Source organism: Vombatus ursinus, unplaced genomic scaffold, assembly GCF_900497805.2.
Source record: "Vombatus ursinus unplaced genomic scaffold, bare-nosed wombat genome assembly UNPS02014779.1, whole genome shotgun sequence".
In the NCBI taxonomy this organism is placed as follows: Eukaryota; Metazoa; Chordata; class Mammalia; order Diprotodontia; family Vombatidae; genus Vombatus; species Vombatus ursinus.
In genome coordinates this window covers 14,806,829-14,827,109 of record NW_020954557.1, presented here as the reverse complement: position 1 = coordinate 14,827,109, position 20,281 = coordinate 14,806,829, and the positions used below count along the sequence as shown (strand labels likewise).

Below are 20,281 nucleotides of genomic sequence, written 5' to 3'. Positions count from 1 at the left end.
CAAAGCTATCCAATCTCCCCACTATTATTTGATATGGTTCTGTAAAGCACATAAGCAGCAATAAGACAAGAGAAAGAAAAGGCATAAAGGTATGCAAAGAGGAGATAAAACTATCCCTGTTTTCTGATGATATATATATATATATATATATATATATATAATAGTTTACTTGGAAAATCCTAGGGAATCAGCAAAGATATTAATTGAGATAACTAATATCTTCAGCAAACTTGCAGGGTACAAAATAAATCCCTGCATTTCTTTATGAAAATAACAAGCCTAAGGAACAAAAATAGAAATGGAAATCCCATTCCAAATAACTACAAAATGCATAAAATATCTGGGGATTGAATTCCTGAAGCACACAAAAAACATTTAAAGATTCAATTACAAAACATTCCTTAAAGAAATAAAGAACAATTTAAATGACAATACTTCCAAAGTTAAATTTACATTTTAATGCCATATCAATCAAATTACCAAAGGGATGCTTTATATAACTTTGTCCTTACTTTCTTCCCTTCAAAAATTTGACCCTATAGTTAGCCAGTTACACCTTCTACTGTTTTCTATCTCTGAATTCTTTGCCCTCTGGTTCAATTGCTACTTACCTGTTTTCAAACCCAAATCCTAGATTACTCCTACTCTGCCTTTTTCACTGCTCTTTACGTTCTGCTCAATTCCAGCAATATGTTGACTGGGTCCACTATGAATTTATGTTGTTCATAGTGTACTGGGCCCTCACAGCCTCATGCTAATCCTTGTGTTCTTCCTACACTCTTCAATCCTTATATTTACTCTTCAAGCCACCTAAATCACTCCTTCCAGCCTTCCTCTCATCAGAGGACCTCACATCATATTTCACTTGAGGCCATCCATCAAAAGCTTCATTTTCCCCCCTAAAATCCCATTCATCTCCCCACCAGCAACCCATTCTCTTCCTTTGTTCCAGTCTTGAAAGAATTCTTGGAGGAAGACTCTTTATTGTAGGGTCTATTAAGCTATGACTGCTGTGATTCTCTTCACAATGTCTGGTTTGTGGTTTCTATAACTTCTTATTGTTTATAAGGATATATTTTCTTCTTATAATTTTGTAATTACAAATGCCATTCTTCTTTACTGGGCAATATAAATTAATAGATTCTATTTGCTAAAAGTAGGTACACACATACAAAAACGTTTACACAACTATACGAATAACTGAGGACTTTTCTCCCTTGTAAGCATCTTTGTGTATTGAAAAATTTTCACAAACCTCTCCTCTTCCCCTCCTTCCCCCACCAACATGGATCTGTCTAGGTTGGCATTCACATGTAGAATCCCAAAGGGGAAATAAAAAGATCATAAATATCTCCATAAGGCCTTTGATCCCAACTTTAGAACTTAACTAAATTACATCTTCCTGATACTGTGTAGACAATTTAGAATGGTTACTTTAAGTAGTGTCAATTATTTACTCCTTTCTTTTGCTATCCTCCTTAAAATCAGCTGAGAAAGTTTCCTTCTCTTTCCCCAATTATAACTTAATAGACAAGGCCTCAAAGGTCCCAAAGTTTGTGAGATCACAAGTCACCTGAGGTCCTCTCCAACCCTCTTGTTATCCAAACTTGGGTAAATGAGGAAATATGGCCACATGTCATTCAACCAATCACTGTGGTATTATCTGAAAGTAGAGGTAACAAGTAACAGCTTGCTTCTCAACAATAGCCATCTCAGAATCCCTGAAAAGGCTCAGGATCATTTTTAACACACATTAGAGATGGGACTTTTCTTATGCCACAAGGAAAGCTATGAAACCATTTTGGAGGGAGCTTCTATACCATCACCCCAATGTGGACACAGATTAAAGAACTGCAGCTCTGGCCACTAGCCAGCTAGAGAATATCCTCTAATAAATCACTTTTGGACACAATAATACCAATTAATATCTGCTATAATAATTATGCAGTACTTTAAGGTTTGCAACAACCCTGTAAAGAGGGTGCTATTATTCCCATTTTACAGATGAAGAAACTGAGGCTCAGAGAAGTTACTAACTCGCTAAGGGTGATATAGCTACTAAATGTCTGAAGCGGAATATATAACCAAGTCTTCCTAACTCCAAGTCTGGAATTTACCCTGCTCTTTCTCTAAAGTAAGTTTCATGCACATCTTTGGGTACATTATAAAGGAAATTTTTAATTCAGGTACAGGTTGGACTAGAAGGGCCTCTGAATTTCCTCATGATTCTGGGATTTTGTGATTCTAAACTAATCAATCATCGGGGCCAAGAATATGAAGAAAAAAAGTGGTGTCAGAGCAGAGATGATGGAGTAGGTAAATAGAGATGGATGGAAGGGCTAAAAGTTATGGTAAAGATGAACAGTGGGGAACTTTAGGGTCAAGACCATGAAGATAGCCCAGATACTGATCTTCTTTAGAACAATAAGAGTGACCCAAAGGCTTATCTATCAAGAGAAACAAAAATCTAGGGGCAAGGTATTATAGACAGATGGAACAACCCTCAAAGGAGAGGTTGTAGGATGATGGGGGTAGAGGGAGCATCTGGAAAAGCCAGATGAGAGCAAGGATTGAGCTCCTTGTGGCTCAGTACATCTGGGGTCATGAGAGCAAGAGTAGCCTATGCTGGAAAGACTGACCATCTATGGAATGTCTTTTGAAGAAATTCAGGTTTCTATTTTCATGACAGCTAGGAGATAGAAAGATTATGTGATGAAGAGATCTACAATGTAAGTATGTTTTAAAAGCCTATTTGAGTATTCAAAAAGCATAATGGAATGGGAGGACAGAACATTTCTTTGATTAACCTGACTTTACTATCACTATTCCTTTATTTTGTGTTCCCTCCACATGTGTGCTTACTGATATAATTTTGTTGATGGAAAGGCATCCTAGTACTCTTTCCATCCAATGAAAAGAGGGCTGGTTTTGGAATCAGAGGACCTGTGTTCAAATCCCAGCTCTACAGTTTACTATTTTTGTGATGTTGGGCCTCCGTTTCCTAATCTGTAAAATGAAGGGGTTGGGCTCTAAGACTGGTCCCTTCCAATTTTGAATCTATGATCCTATTAACCTCCCATAGCACATGGTATGGTGTTACATCCATAGAAGGGATACAAGGATATTGCTATCGCTAGGTCCCAGTCTTTTTTTTTAGAGAAATAAAGCCTCAAATGTAATTGCAACACATGAAATTGACTTTATCCAGACTAATTCATAGTGGCCTCAGAAGGTAAGGTTTGTGAAGTTTTAGACTGAGTCAAACAAATGGAGATGAAACTTTTAAAAAATGCATTAAACAAAGGTAAGCAAAATCAAGGTGCCTTTGAATATGTGAATCATGACTAGATGAGATAGGTAAAACATAGAAATTGATAGAATTTCTTTGGAGCCCAGAGTTGCACTTTTGAACTCATTTGTCATTCCAGCCATTTTTTCCTCTTCCCCCTTCCCCAAGAGGGCTGGTCTACATGGTGGTACTTATTTGCTTCCCCTCCACCTTGTTGTTTTGTTTGGTCATTTTTCAGTCACATCTAACTCTCCATGACCCCATTTGGGGTTTTCTTGGCAAAGATACTGGAGTGGTCTGCCATTTTCTTCTCCAGTTCATTTTATGGATGAGGAACTGAGGCAAATAGGGTTAAATGATTTGCTCAGGGTGACACAATTAGTAAATATCTGAGGCTAGATTTGAACTCAGGAAGATGAGTGTTTCTGATTCTAGGCTCTGTGCTTTATCCACTGCACCATTTAGCAGCTCTTTTCCCTTCACCTTAAGGTCATGTAGATTTAACTCTGATTAGAGCAGGAGTAGGGAACCTGCTGCCTCAAGGCCACATGTGGCTCTCTAGATCTTCAAGTGTGGCCCTTTGACTGAATCCAAACTTCACAGAACAAATCCTCTCAGTAAAAGGAGGCAGGTTCCCCACCCCTGGAGTAGAATATTACATTTGGCAAGTTGACTACACAATAGTATTGCAGATTTCCTGAGGCACCTAGCATGCAAATCCACGTAAGTTCAGTTTTTCTTTAAAATGTTTTTTTTTTTGTTTTTTCTGTATAATTTATTTTTAGTTTTCAACATTCACTTCCACAAGATTTTGAGTTCCAAATTTTCTCCCCATCTTGGCCCTTCCCTCTCCCCAAGATGGCGTGCATTCTGAATACCCCTTTCACTAATCTGCCCTCCCTTCTATCTCCCCCCCTCTCTTATCCCCTTCCTCTTCTATTTTCCTGTAGGGCAAGATAGATTTCTATACCCCACTGCCTGTATATCTTATTTCTCTGTTGTATGTGAAAACAATTTTTAACATTTGTTCTCAAAACTTTGGGTTCCAAATTTTCTTCATTCCTCTCTCCCCACCCACCTTCACTGAGAAGGCGAGCAACTTGTTACAGGTTATACATGTGTAGTCATGCAAAACACTTCCATAGTAGTCATGTTGTGAAAAACTATATTTCCCTTCATCCTATCCTGCCCCCACTTTTGACCCTGTCTTTCCTCAGAAGTGTTTGCTTCTGATTACCCCCTCCCCCAAAATGCCCTCCCTTTATCATCCCCCCCGCTTTTTTATCACCTCCCCCCCATTTTCCTGTAGGGTAAGATAGATTTCCATACCCAATTGAGTGTGTATGGTATTCCCTCCTTAAGCCAAATCCAGTGAGAATAAGATTCACTTTTTCCCTGGTCTGTTTTATATGAGATAATTTACCCCACTCTACCTCTCCTTTTCTCCTTCTCCCAGTATAATCCTCTTTCACCCTTTAATTTTATTCTTCAGATATCACCCCTTCATCTTCAACTCACCCTGTGCCTTCTGTCTAACTATCTATCTATCTATCTATCTATCTATCTATCTATCTATCTATCTTTCTATCTATCTATCTATACATATCATTTTTCCCTCCAACTACTCTACTACCGACAAAGGTCTCATGAGTTACAAATATCATTTTTTCATGAAGGAATGTAAACAGTTCAACCTTAATAAGTCTCTTATGATTTCTCTTTCCTGTTTACCTCTTCATGCTTCTCTTGAGTCTTGTATTTAAAAGTCAAATTTTCTATTCAGCTCTGGTCTTTTCATCAAGGTTGTTTGAAAGTCTTCTATTTCACTGAATGTCTATTTTTTCCCCTGAAGGATTATACTCAGTTTTGCGGGGTAGGTGATTCTTGGTTGTAATCCTATCTCCTTTGACCTCCAGAATATTATATTCTAAGCCCTCTGGTTCCTTTAATGTAGAAGTTGCTAAATCTTGTGTTATCCTAATTGTGTTTCCACAGTACTTGAACTGTTTCTTTCTGGCTGCTTGCAATATTTTCTCCTTGACCTGGGAACTCTGGAATTTGGTTACAATATTCCTAGGAGTTTTCCTTTGGGGATCTCTTTCAGGAGGTGACTGGTGGATTCTTTCAATTTCTATTTTGCCCTCTGGTTCTAGAATATCAGGGTATTTTCCTTGATAATTTCTTGAAAGATGATGTCTAGGCTCTTTTTTTGATCATGGCTTTCAGGTAATCCAATAATTTTTAAATTATCTCTTCTGGATCTATTTTCTAGGTCAGTTGTTTTTCCAGTGAGATATTTCACATTGTCTTCTATTTTTTTCATTCTTTTGGTTTTATTTTACAATGTCTTGATTTCTCATAAAGTCACTAGCTTCCAATTGCTCCATTCTAATTTTTAAGGAAGCATTTTCTTCAGTGAGTTTTTGGACTTCCTTTTCCATCTGGCCAATTTTGCTTTTTAGGGCATTCTTCTCCTCATTGGCTTTTTGGACCTCTTTTGACATTTGGGTTAGCCATTTTTTAAGGTGTTATTTTCTTCAGTATTATTTTAGGTCTCCTTTAGCAAGCTGTTGACTTGTTCTTCATTATTTTCTTGCATCACTTTCATTTCTCTTCCCATATTTCCTCTACTTCTCAAAATCCTTCTTGAGCTCTTCCATGGCCTGGGATCAATTCATATTTTTTTTGGAGGCTTTGGATGTAGGAGCTTTGACTTTGTTATCTTCTTCTGGTTGTATGTTTTGATCTTCTTTGTCACCAAAGAACGATTCTATGGTCTGACTTTTTTTTTGCACAGTTTGCTCATGTTCCTAGCCAATTACTTGACTTTTAAACTCCTTGTTAAGGTAGGGGTCTGCTTCCAGTATGGAAAATGTACTGTCCCAAGCTTTGGGGGTTTTGGGCAGTTGTTTTCAGAGATACTTCTAGGGACCTGTAAGTTTTCAGTTCTTCTAAGGTGGTATGATCAAAGGCGAGGTGTTTACTCCTTTTCTGGTCTGTGCTCTGGTCTGAGTGACCACAAGCATTCTTTTCTGCTGTGGAACTGTGAGGAGGATTTCTTCTCCACCACCACTACAAGCTGCACCACTCCAACACCTCTCCTTACCCCAGGACTGCCACCCAGAACTGTGACCCAGATCCCAGCATGGGCAAAGCAAGAGATTCCTGCATCAGCACCAGAAAGAGATCCTTGCAATCCTCCTCTGATCAGCCACTTGATCCCCCCTCAGTCTGTGGGCCAAGCTTCAGAAGCAGCTGCTGCCCCAGGGCTGCGCAGGGACTGGGGCTGGGACCTAGCTTCTCTCTCACTGTGGTCACAGACTTCTCCTACTGATCTTCTAAGTTGTCTTTGGTGCTTGTGGGTTGAGAAGTCTGCCCATCACAGCTGCCCATGATTCAGTCCCTGAGGCCTGCTCCAGGTTTGCTGATGCTTGGTCTTTGCCTGCACACCCACACTGAACTGCGCTGCTCTCCCAGCCTGGTGCAATAGACTTTTCCAATCAACCATCCAGGTTGTGTTGGGCTGGAAATTTGCTTCACTCTGTTTTTTTCTGGGTCCTGCTGCTCTAGAATCTGTTTAGAACCATTTTTTACAGGTATTTAGAAGGGTTTGGATGAGAGTTCAAGCAAGTCACTGCTTTTACTCCGCCATCTTGGCTCTACCCCCTAAAATATGTTTTTATTGATGTTTCCTATTTCTCTTACATCCCCACAGTATTCCACATATTCCTCCCTATCCCTCTCTCAGAGATCCATACCATATAAGAAACAGTATTTTTTGGAGAGGACAAAGTGGGAAAAGAAAGGTCAGTACAACTGATTGATACACTGAAAAAGTCCAAAAATGTGTGCAGTGTTTAATACCTGAGGATTTCCTACCTCCACCGATGGGTAGGTTAGGGATATTGTCTCATATCTCTTTCTCTTCATTTGAGGTCCACTTTATATTTATAATTTTGTTAGATTTACTTTGGATTTTTGGTGTGTCATGCTTTATGTTGTAGTTATTATATATTATGTTTTCTTGGCTCTGCTTACTTCACTCTGCATCCATTACTTCACATAGATCTTTCTGGGCTTCTTTGTATTTATCACATACATAATTTATTACCACATAGTAATATTCCATTACATTCATGTACCACAATTTGCTTAGACATTCTCCAATAGGATGAGTATCTACTTTGTTTCCAATTTTTAGCTATCATAAAAAGTGCAGCTATAGATGTGTTGTAGTATATGGAGAATTATTTTCTTATCAATGACTTCTCCTTAGGGTATAAGCTCAGTTAAGTCTCTGGTTCAAAGTGTATAGACATTTTAGTCATCTTATTTGCATAATTCCAAATTTCTTTGCAAAATGGTTGCATCATTTCATAGGTCCACCAACAATGTACTGGTTTCATTAACCTTCCAAACCCCTCCAACATTGAGTATTGCCATTTTATGTTATATTTGACAATTTTCAGGATGTGAAATGAAGCTTCCAGGATGTTTTGATGTGTATTTATCTTATTAGTAGTGATTTGGAGTTTTGGTTGTTTATTTGGAGTATATGGTTGTGAATACTTTGAAATTCTTCTTTTGAGAACTGTTTATTCATATCCTTTGACCATTTATCTATTGGAAAATGGCTTTAACATATACATATATATGTATATCTGCATATATGAATATATATATACACACACATATATATATCTTGATCTCTTGGTGATCTTGATATATCTATCTATATCTATCTATATATGTTATCTAACTATCATCTAATATATCTTGAGTATTAAGCCCTCATCAGGGAAATTTGATAAAAAGATTTTTTTATATTTGGCCACTTTTTCCTTCTTATCCTAGTCTGTGCAGAAGCTTTTCAGTTTCAAGTTACTTCTTCTGCTATAAACACAGTATTATGTTCCTTCTTTAATTTTTTTAAGGTGGCCCTGTTCCTACTAGCTTTTTCCCCCTTTCTCCTCTTTCCCTCATCCTCTCTTCTCATTTGTTACCCTTTTCCCTTTAGGATTTTGTTTATTTGTTCCTTTTTTCCTGCTTTTATCTGGTTATATATGTTTTTTTCCTGTTTAGTCAAGTAGATTTCCCTTTCTTCTCCTCCCCTTCAGCTAGTCCTCTTAGATTTCAATTTTATTTTTTTTGTTCCCCTTTCTAAAAGGAATTTATTTCACTATCTTCATTATTTATCTTATTTTATGTTTACTCTAGACCCTCATTCTCTGATTCATGACTCCTATAGTTATCTGGTCTCTTTTCTCTGCATTCTTCATGCTATCAAAACTTCGAAGGTATCCATTTTAGTGTCTCCCCTCTAGGCACTTTCTGCCACTGCTTTGTAAGATTCACTCCATGGATTCCCTTTTTTAATTGTGCCTTATTTCCAGAAAAATGCAAATAATAATAATTAGTAATAATAATAATAACAACAATAATAGCAGCTAACATTTATGTAGTGCTTACTATGCTCCAGGCACTGTGCTAAGCTCTTTATAATTATTGTCTTATTTGATGCTTATGATAACCCTAGGAGGTGGGTGCTCTTATTATCCCATGAGGAAACTGAGGCAAACAGAAGTTAAGTGACTTGCCTAGGATCACAAAGCTAGTAAGTGTCTGAGGCCAAATTTGAACACAGGTCCTCAGTTCTCTGGCCCAGTATTAGCAGTTCACTACTGTTTTCCCCAGCACTGGTACTTCTGGGTTGTAGCCCCTGGAAAGCTTTTGCTCTTGAAGAGTTGTGGTCAAGCAGGTTTTTAAGGCCCAGGCAAACTTCTTCAGGCTGAAACCAGGCTCTCTACGTCACTGGAAAGAGGGAGTGGGGAATGGGCCACAGAGGTAGGTTTTTACGTGAACCTGTGTTGTATTCTTTGGCTTTGCTAATGCAGACTTATGATTGGTATAGGAGGTAGGACAGAGGTGCAAAATGAGCTTAGGATTAGTGAACATCAGTTCCTGGGTTTGGTGGAGTTTTTTTTAACCTAGTGTTGGATTCCTAGTGTTCTGAGGCATGGAAATAGCTGAAGTTGGTTTATGTTCAGCACATAACATCTGTTTTAGAGAGGTTTGAGAGATTGTGGGGATAAGAGAAATAATGTCTAGTCTGCCATCTTCTTGTTCCTATGACCCAGAAGTCCCTCAAATTCTCTTGGTGGAGCTACAAAAAATTCTTTACATCTCGGTTGTAAGAGATGATTTCCTCTAGAGATCATGAGATCACAGATTTGGAATGGGAATGGACTTAAGAGGTCATTTGGTTTAACTCTCTCATTTTACAGATGATAGAACTAAAGCCCAGAGGATGAAGTGACTTTCATGCAAGTGAAGTGGCAGATTTAGGTTTTGCACCTAGGTCTTCTGAATGCAATTCCATTAATCTTTCCACTGCATCTTGAGAGGATTATGGTTTCCCCATCTCTCTGTACTCCAAAAATAACCCTCTATATTCTCATCCAAATTTACAACCATATTATTTGATGCCTTATAAAGAAGTAGGATGTGTATATTCATCCTCATTTTGCAGGTAGGAAAACTGAAGTTCTTAGAGGAACTTTATCCCAAAGACTTTGTGTAATTTCCCTGGGGAAACTTCTTCCAAACGTCTCATCACAGATAGGGTGAAGTTTTTCATTCCACCTAGAGAAACTGAAGGATGTCAAACAACACTAAAAGTTCTTTGACTCACAAGCTTAATGCCAAAGACCACAATCTATTTCCTGCCATTTGGTCATTCTCCTTTCCCTCTGCTCTTCTGATCCAAAGTTGGAGACATAGCCACAACTTTTAGGCACTTTCTCCTGCCTAAGATCTCTGAGGCAGCTATCTGCTCCCCAACTCCCCCAACTTCTCACTCCTAGCACACCTTAATAAGGCACTACTTGGCACTACTCTGCTGACAAGACTTTCAGCTAGGTTTGGCAAACCCATAGCTATTCTTTGTGGTTTAATCTTGTTCTTCATTTCTGGTCTGGTTACATAACATAACTACTACAGAGGAAAGATCACTGGAGAAACTCCAGCTACTTACTAGGAAAGTGATTTCTATGAAGTTATTTTATGATGTATTATTCATGGCCACTCACTGTTACAGGTTTTCTCCCTAGACTAAACTTCCTTTAACATTTTGCTTCCCTGGATCTTAAAAACTGAAGAATCCTGGCCAAGTGTCCATCCTTAATAGAGCCAAGGTTGTTGGAGATTTAAAAATTTACTTTTTTACTCCGTGTGTCTGTGTGTGTCTCTCCTTCTCCCCTACCCTCTCCTTTTTCTTTTCTCTCCCCTTCCCCCCGACAGGGTATGCCTAGGACAATAAGATTAAAAGCTTTCTAAGGATTCCAAGCAATTTTGGACTGGGACATCTAACAAAAAGGAGCAGTAATGACAGAGCTCTGTAGAAATCAGCTCACTAGCAAATATCTCAACTTTTTAGATTTAGGTGGTGATGCAACTCTGGCTGGAGGTCAAATCAGCTGTGCTATATGTGTTGTAATGTATCTCATGTATCATTAAGGATTTTGTTTATTTTAATATCTTTAATTATTAGAGTTCTCATTCTTATATCTTGTTATTGAATGTGTTTTTACTGTAAGAAAGTAAAGCTGTTAATAGTTGTGGACACTGACAATGGTGAAATAATTGAGAATAAGGTATAATTATAACAATGACAGAGCAGCTAGTTTGATGTTCTGTCATTAAAATATCAACCAATCACAATCTCCTCAATTTTGGGGGGGGGCTAGGCAATGGAGTTAAGTGACTTGCCCAGGGTCACACAGCTACTAAGTGTCAAGTGTCTGAGGTTGAATTTGAACTCTGGTCCTCCTGACTCCAGGGTGGGTGCTCTATCCACTGCGCCACCTAGCTGCTCCCCCTCCTCAAATTTTTATGAAGATTTTCTCCATGTTCTTACCAGTTCAGTGCTCAGATTGCAAATAGAGAGATCTGATCAAATTTGGGCACAGAACGGGATTTTAGCTATGATATAACCAATTATATTATTTCCATGAAAGATAGTTTTAGACACTCAGTAAAACCTAAAAATGTGAGATATTTTTACGTCATCTCCATCTTTCTGATATATACAGCTATCTCCTAACCATTAAATCTGTAGATGACATCATCATCTCCTATCCCCTATTAACTTTCAGTGGATATTTTAGTTTTTGTATGGAATGAGGATGAATCTATGTTTCCCATCCCCCATGATAAAATATTCATGGGCATTACTAGTTTGTTACTGTGTACATGTTAATACATGTTCAACCTTGTACTTACTAGGTGCTATAGGGGATATCTAGGAAATAGTTTCCTAATGCTGAGGCATTTACCATTTAATTTGGTAGATAAGACATATATGAAGCAATCAGGGAACTATTACAAAATAACATATTTTTAGAGGTATGAGAGTATGGCTAATAAAATGTGAACTATTACTAAGTGTTAGGGGAATTAAATGGGATTCAATGTGAATATGTCATCTGAATTTCCAGGAAAGTTATGATTTCAAAGTGTGTTTTTTACAATCTAGATCTGAGAAAATGACCTATTTTTTCCCCTCTTGATGAATTATTTCCTAGTCATCATTTTCAAGTGTTAGTGGTACTACAAAACAATATATTAACTGAAATAACATACCAAATATTCCAATATATTGGACAAACTATAAATAGATATTTTTGACTATTAGTTGATATTTTTGCATTCACTCTAACTATTGACGAAAATTTTTATTGCAGATTTTTAGGAGGTCAGGTACAAGAGGCACACAAGGCACAGATGGGTTTCCATGCACAGCACTAAAGGGAATACCTAGATTGATGAGATCACAGATAGATAGCAAAAGCGTGACAGATTCATGGCAGAAACATGTTTCTTAGACATTAAGAAATGTCTTAATTTAGCCACTGATAAAGTAGAATTATTTTGAGGTAGAATTAATCTTTGTATTAAAAAAAAGGAACTGAATAAGATTATAAAGATAAAATTTCTCAAAGCTGATATCCTTAACGCTGACCATCCAACTTCACATACAAAAGCACCTTTGCTATCATATACATTAGCTCTCAGAAGACCAGCCATTTCCATTCTGTCATCACAGAAGGAAGTCCAGGAAGATAAGCTCTTCAGTGTTAGACTATATTTGAAGTTTTGAGGCTGGCATAAAAACAGATGACATTTCAAATTTTAATTCTTAATTGTAACATTCATTAATGAGTAGTTTATAAGCTAGTTGCTAAACCTAGAAGATTTAGTTAATGTTATATTTTTGTTCAATTTACAAATCTGATCTATCATTATGGGACTTCTTTTGAGCTTACCATCTTCAGGAGCATGCCTGTATTCTTTGTCGTCCATAACTTCATAGTCAAAACCAAGCAGATCAATGGGGATGGTATATTTCCTTGCAAAGTTCTGCTGTGCTCCAGTTAAGAACGCTTGAGTGAAGAAAAAGCCTGAGAGCCAGAAGACTGGTGGTGTTCCCATTTCATGCCAATACTACGTAAGCACAGTGGGAGAGATAAAGGCTTTATCACTGTAAATAAGGTCTCTCAACTGTTAAGAGTTAAACATCTGCAAACAAAAATGGTCATAGAAACCATTCTAATTATATTTTAGATAAGTTATGTGATGAGCTGACACTATGAGGAGGAAGGGGTGCCACTGCAAGGGTAAAGGTGGGGTAGGGTACATAGAAAAGGAAAGGTGGAGATACAGAAGACAAACTCTTCCACTTCTATTTTTGCCAGGGATGGATAGCTTGAGTGTTAGGAATACGATGTAATGTTGCCCTTTGTAAGAACAGCTTCAATATCCACATCATCCACAAAGATAAAATTCCTAAATGCTCCATCTGTGAGGCCTTTCTCTGGAAATAGATTTTTGCCTGGGACCATTCATACTTCTATACTTCATATCTCCCTTAAAAAGTCCAAAAATCATAACACACAATGAATAGAAGTATAACTATCTGTTTGCAATTTTATACTTAATTAATATATATTATATAGTAATAATTATATTATTACTATATAATCTATATTATATAATTATATTAATATAAAAATTAATATAATTAATATACTCAATTCTTATACTTACCTTAACATCTAAAGATATCCATTTTCACTGAAAGTTAATGTAGAGAGTAGTCCACAATATACCACATTACCATATTACTATAGGAAACTAAACAGTCTACCATATTACAGACATTTAAAAAAAAAGAGACAAGCATAAAGTCTAGTCAGAAAGGTATATATTCCCATTTCTCTTATTCTAATCTGTCAAAATTGGATAATCTAAAACTCCTGAAGACTTCTCTATCAAAATACAGTTCAGTCTAATCTACAGAAGAGGAGCTGGGCAAGATGGCAGCCAAATGGCATACCCACATAAACCAGTGCAGTCTTTGTTTCTTACACAGATAGTCCGAGGCCTTCACAAGTAATGGAACACAACTTAGTTTTTCTTTTGTAGGCACAATGTCTGGGTGACAAGCTGTGTACTGAACTAATTACTGAGTTCATATCTTTTGTGGATCTCTGATACTAAGTGCACTCTAGGGAACTAGATTTGAAAGCTGCAAATTCTTTTCCACGTTCTTCCTTCCCCCAGCAGTTTTTGCAATAAGCATAAAGCCCAAAGCCAAGGCAGGAGGCCTGTGGGGAGACAGGGCAGAAATGTTCCTTAGTATTGACCCCAGATACATGTCTAAGAAAAGTGCAGTCTTTTATTGCTGCTGGATAGTATAATTGTTAATACTGTAGTAATGATCACTACTCTAAGAACAATAGCAGTGGAGTCTTACTTGCTTAGCCAATATTTTCAAGATAATTGGGCATTTAGATCCCTACCATCATGAAATCAACCAAATGAGTGATCCTTATGACTTATTAAATTACTATATATAAAAAATAAATCAGATTACTCATTGAGTAGCTGGTCAAACTAATTAAAATGCTCAATGTATATACAGTAGGGATCTGAGTTCATACTTGATACTCAATGGGCAAGCCAATTTAATTAAAGTTTTTTCTTTACATTTGATTGACTTGAATGCCCTTTGTAAAGTTGACTTCACTAAAAATGTACATCTGCCACTTGGAGAAGCCTCCGGAAAGATTTATCCTCAAAAATCAGTTTTATGGAACTATAGGCCAATGGGTTAGTGAAATGACTACAAAAATTACATCTGAGAACGAGTGGCAAGCTGGCTCTAACTGGCACAGTAATAAAAAACACCATGCTATCCAAATGGAATAAAATGACAAAAAAGAGCCTTGACTGTATAGCAGCTATCAGATTGGTTATTGCTTACCTCTAAGAATTTTAGCCTGGCAAGGAAATCATTCACGTAGCTGCCAAGTGGTTTGAGGCTTGGGTAGGATTTTCCCATCCACATTCCCGGAATTTTGCCTATTAAAATGCTTTTCGCAACCTCCTCCAGATCTGAAGACATTACAACAAGTCCCTAAAACAAATGTGACATTTGGTTAAAAAAAAAAAAGCAAGAAAACCAACCACACATCAGGGGCAGATGTAGTGGGCTACATTCACCTTTCTTATCCAAAACCTTCTGTATCCCTCTACTTCTCCCTAAACCCATTCTTTATCTTCATAGAAACTTTCAGGCTCTCCCTTAGCATCTTACTTTGTTCTCTCAATCCACCAGTCCTGCTCTGACCTTATTTTTCCTCTCTTCATAGTCTTGATACTACCAGTTGACTAGTTCAACTATATACAATGTCCTCCACTCTTGAATCTCTTGCCCCATGATCAAACTGTCCTTCATGGACTGCCAATTTTTAATCTTCAGTCATGGCCACTATCTACCTTCTCCATAACTATCTCTGTACTGCTGAATGCCACTACTATGCCAACTGGGTCCGCTACAAATTCATGTTCTCCCATCTTAGCTGGGTCCTAACTGCTTCCTAGTTAAAATCAATTCTAATGCAAGGAGAATTTATTAAGTGTCAGTCACTATGCTAGGTCCTAGGTATACAAAGAAAAAAAAAGGAATAGTCCTTTCCCTTAAAGGGCTTACATTCTTCTTGGGGAAGGGTAACATGTATATTCACACACAAGAAATGTACAAAAGAAAAATAAATAGAAGTAGTTTAGCATGGAGTAGGGCTTGAGGCAGTAACAGTTGGGGCAGGGAGCTTCAAGGGAAGAAGGTACTTTATTTGAACCTTGAAGGGTTCTGAGAGGTAGAGATGATCAAGGTGAACACTTCAAGCTGCGGCTGGGTTTTAGGTGGGAGACTGGAATAGTCTTTGCAAAAGCACAGAAAACTGCAAATGCGCCAGTTTGGCTAGAATATAGAGTATAAGGGAAAGTAATCAGTCTGAACAAGTTGGAGCCAGATTGTGAATGGATTTAAATGCCAAACAGAGTAATCTGTATTTTATCCTACAAGCAAGAGGAAGCTTTTTGAGCACAGAAGCAACATGATCCAACCTGTGCTTTATGAATATCAATTTGGCAGCTGTGTGGAGGATGGAATGGAGAGGGGAGAGACTTGATGAAGGAAGACCAGTCAGGAAACTATTACAACAACAGTCTAGGAGAGAAACAAGAAAAGGTTTAAAAAAGGTGTAAAGGAGGGTGGTTGTGGAATGTGTAGGGAGAAGTAGATGGATGAGAGAGAGAGGAGATTGAATCTGGGTAACTGAAAGGATGCTGATACCTTCAACAGAAACAGAAACTACAAGGAGGGATGAACTTAGGCGAAAAGAGGATGAGCTCAATTTTGGACATTTTGAGTCTGAAATGCTTGTAGAACTCTGAGGAGATGTACAGCAAGCAGGTGGAGATGTGAGACTGTTAACCTTCTATTGCCTCTCTTCTAAAACCTCTTGAAGTCCCTATACCTTTGCAAGCCTTCCTGCCCCCCATAACCTCACCTCCTACTACACTAAGAAAATCAAGGCCACCCATCATGAGCTTTTTTCTTTCCGTGCTGCAGAGTTTTTTAAACTGTAACTGCCACAACTCATTTCTGTGACTAGTTTGTGCCTTTTTAACATTAGTTTATTTAAATAATCAATTTCTTGTTTTCTTAATCTGCATATTTTAAATATTTAGAAATACGCTTCCTTTTTTTTTTAGTAAGTTACCAGTTTTGTTGTAATACAATTGGGCAAAATAAATTCTGAGTTTCCTTTATTTCATCTTTAGTTGTTATGAATCATCTTTTATTTTTGATGCCAACAATTTCATTTTCCTCTATCTTTTTGAAAAAAAAAATTAGGGGGCAGCAAGGTGGCGCAGTGGATAGAGCACCAGCCCTGGATTCATGAGGACCTGAGTTCAAATCCAACCTCAGACACATAATACTTACTAGCTGTGTGACCCTGGGCAAGTCACTTAACCCCATTGCCTAACTAAAGAAAGAAAGAAAAGAAAAAGAAAAAAAATTAGACTAGATGTTTATTTTTATTAGGTTTTTGTTGTTGTTAAGACCAGCTCCTGGTTTTATTTTTAATTCAGTGATTTTTTTTTCCTTTCAATGTTGTTAATCTCTTCCTTGTTGCTCACTAGTTTGGCCTTGGGATTTTTGGATTGCATGTATCTGTCCTTTCTCTCTTTTGTTTGATTAGAGTATTTAGAATTATACAATTTCCTCTAAGATTTGTTTTAGTAGTGTTCCATAGACTATGTTCTCTACTTACTTCCACCTCTGGGCATTCATTTGAAGCCCAACTCAAATGCCACATCCTAGAAAAAGCCTTTTCTGATTCCTTTAGTCATTATTATACCAACTCCTGACCCATACTGAAAGTTACATGTTGTAACTTCTCCCAAGAAGAATGTAAACTCTTCGAGGAAAAGAATTGTTGTATTTTTCTTTATATTCCTAGATCCTAGGTTGCGTATGTTTTCTCATTATTGTAATTTTCTTTGATGAAATTACCTATAATTTCTATGTTTTGTTCTTTGACCCACCAATGTTTTAGAATTATTCAGCCTCCAATTAATTTTAATTCTTTTTTCAAAGGTCCTTTATTGGATATACATTTTATTGTATCATTGACAAAAAATGATACCCCCAATAATATTTTTGAACAAACAGGTCCCTTTCCCCTAACCTAACAAGGATGCTGAGTTACCACATAGTCGGTCATGTAGAGTCTTTTGTTGCCAAATATAAGAATTGAAATGGGTAGGAGAAACTCATCAAGCCTCCTTATTTTTAAAGTCCTCAAACTCATCCAAAGAGCCTTCATTCAAATTGCTGCAATGAGTGGCCCTCATTCCTTCCCCTTAGCTCCTCAAAACCCCTACACATCTTTACCCTTTTTATCCTCTGCTCCTTCTCTTCAAGTAAAAAGTGGCTTGTCAACAGTAACCCTCTTAGGTTTCCTTCATCCTACTTTCTCTTATTTTCTCTGGGAGCTTGTTCCAGTGGTTATTCCCTCCTATTCTCTCATTTTCCATTTCTTCCTTTCCTGTTGTCAATTCACACTATCCCCTAAAGAGCTTTGCAAGCCTTAAAATGGCCTTGAGCAGCAAAACCAGCAACTGAGCCCACCCTAAAACAGTGACCCATTGCAGGGAGGAATTCTAATCTTCAAAAGATGAAGAAAATCCATTGCGAAAACTTTCTAATGTCCTAACTTTAATGGTCTATTATTTCTACCAACTGGGTAAAAGCAAGCATGTTCCAATTGCCTCCTTACTTGATATGATTGGGTAGTTCATATGAATTAAACCATTGTGTACAGTTTGACAAATGTGCTATTGCTCTACTGTCTTTTACTGATGAAGAAAATGAGCCTTTTAGGAGATTAAGTGATTTCTTCAAGGTCACCTAAATGTTTGTCTTGGAGATAGTTTAGAAATAAAATATCTAGTCTAATTCTATCAGATTATGCATCAGTAGTCAAAAGAAAAAAAAAGATGTTGGGGCGGAGCCAAGATGGTGGAGGGAAAGCAGTGACTGTCTTGAGCTCTCTCCCAAAGCCCTCCAAATACCTAAAAAATGGCTCTAAACAAATTCTAAAGCAGCAGAACCCACAAAAAGACAGTGAAACAAATTTCCAGCCAAAGACAGCCTGGATGGTTGATCCCCGGGCAGGGAGAGGAGCACAGTTCGGTGTGGGCGGTGCTCAGGCCGCAGCAACCCTGGAGCAGGCCTCACAGCACTGAATCGAGGGCAGCTGTGGTGGGTTCTAGACTTTTCAACCCCTGAATGCCAAAGACAACTTAGAAGGTCAGTGGCAAAAGTTTGTGACTGCGGTGAGAGAGGAGCTAGGTCTCAGCCGCAAGTCTCGAGCGCGGCCTAGGGCTGTGGCTTTTTACTGAGCTTCTGACCCATAGACTGAGGGGGAATCGAGTGGCTGATCAGAGGGAGATTGCAGGGATCTCTTTGCCAGTGTTGAGGCAGGAATCTCTTGCTTTACCAGTGCTTGGATCTGGGTCACAGTTCTGAGGGGCGATCCTGGGTCAAGGAGGAGCGCTGGCATCGTGGAGCTTATAGTGGCAGTGGAGAGAGAAAACACCTCGCCCCTTATCATGGCACCTTGGAAGAACTGAAAATTTTCAGGACCCTCAAAGTATCTCTGAAAACAGCTGTACAAACCCCCGAGGCTTGGGACAGTACACTCTTCACATTGGAAGCAGACTCTTACCTTAACAAAGAGTTTAAAACTCAAGTAATTGGCCAGGATCATGAGTAAGCAGTGCAAAAAGAGTCAGACTATACTATCTTACTTTGGTGACAAAGAAGATCAAAGCATACAACCAGAAGAAGACAACGAAGCCAAAGCTCCTACATCCAAAGCCTCCGAGAAAAATATGAATCAGTCCCAGGCCTTGGAAGATCTCTAAAGGGATTTTGAGAAGCAAGTAAGAGAAGTAGAGGAAAAACTGAGAGTGATGCAAGAAAATCATGAAAAACAAGTCAACAGCTTGCTAAAGGAGACCCAAAAAAATACTGAAGAAAATAATACCTTAAAAAATAGCCTAACCCAAATGGCAAAAGAGGTCCAAAAAGCCAACGAGGAGAAGAATGCCCTAAAAAGCAAAATTGGACAAATGGAAAAGGAAGTCCAAAAGCTGACTGAAGAAAATACTTCCTTAAAAATTAGAATAGAGCAATTGGAAGCTAGTGACTTTATGAGAAATCAAGACACTGTAAAACAAATCCAAAAGAATGAAAAATTAGAAAACAATGTGAAATATCTCATTTGAAAAACAACTGACCTGGAAAATAGATACAGGAGAGAGAATTTTAAAATTATTGGACTATCTGAAAGCCATGATCAAAAAAAGAGCCTAGACATCATCTTTCAAGAAATTATCAAGGAAAACTGTCCTGATATTTTAGAACCAGAGGGCAAAATAGAAATTGAAAGAATACACCGATCTCCTCCTGAAAGAGATCTCCAAAGGATAACTCCTAGGAATATTGCAGCCAAATTCCAGAGTTCCCAGGTCAAGGAGAAAATATTACAAGCAGCCAGAAAGAAACAATTCAAATATTGTGGAAACACAATCAGGATAACACAAGGCTTAGCCGCTTCTACATTAAGGGATCGCAGCGCATGGAATATAATATTCCAGAGAGCAAAGGAGATAGGATTACAACCAAGAATCACCTACCCAGCAAAACTGGGTATAATCCTGCAGGGGAAAAAATGGTCATTCAGTGAAATAGACGACTTTCAAGCATTCTTGATGTAAAGACCAGAGTTGAATAGAAAATTTGATTTTCAAATACAAGACTCGAGTGGAACATGAAGAGGTAAACAGGAAATAAAAAATCATAAGAGACTTATTAAGGTTGAACTGTTTACATTCCTGCATGGAAAGATGATATTTGTCACTCATGAGACCTTTGTCAGCATTAGGGTAGGTGGAGGGGGAAAAATTATATGTACCTATATATAGATATAGATAGATAGATAGATAGAGGGCACAGAGTGAGTTGAAAATGAAGGGGTCATATCTTGAGAATAAATTTAAGGGGTGAGAGAGGAA

General features: G+C 37.9%; 1 protein-coding gene across 1 annotated transcript in view; it reads right to left on the bottom strand.

Moving 5' to 3' along the window:
• Window positions 1-20,281, bottom strand: part of DNAH7 (dynein axonemal heavy chain 7) — a 265,553-nt gene that overhangs the window by 19,412 nt on the left and 225,860 nt on the right. Inside the window, exons 57-58 of the mRNA XM_027866000.1 lie at window positions 14,613-14,765; window positions 12,613-12,790 (exon numbers count right to left, since the gene is read on the bottom strand). Coding sequence (XP_027721801.1) covers window positions 12,613-12,790; window positions 14,613-14,765 — 331 coding nt within the window. The remainder of the gene's footprint in view (window positions 1-12,612; window positions 12,791-14,612; window positions 14,766-20,281) is intronic.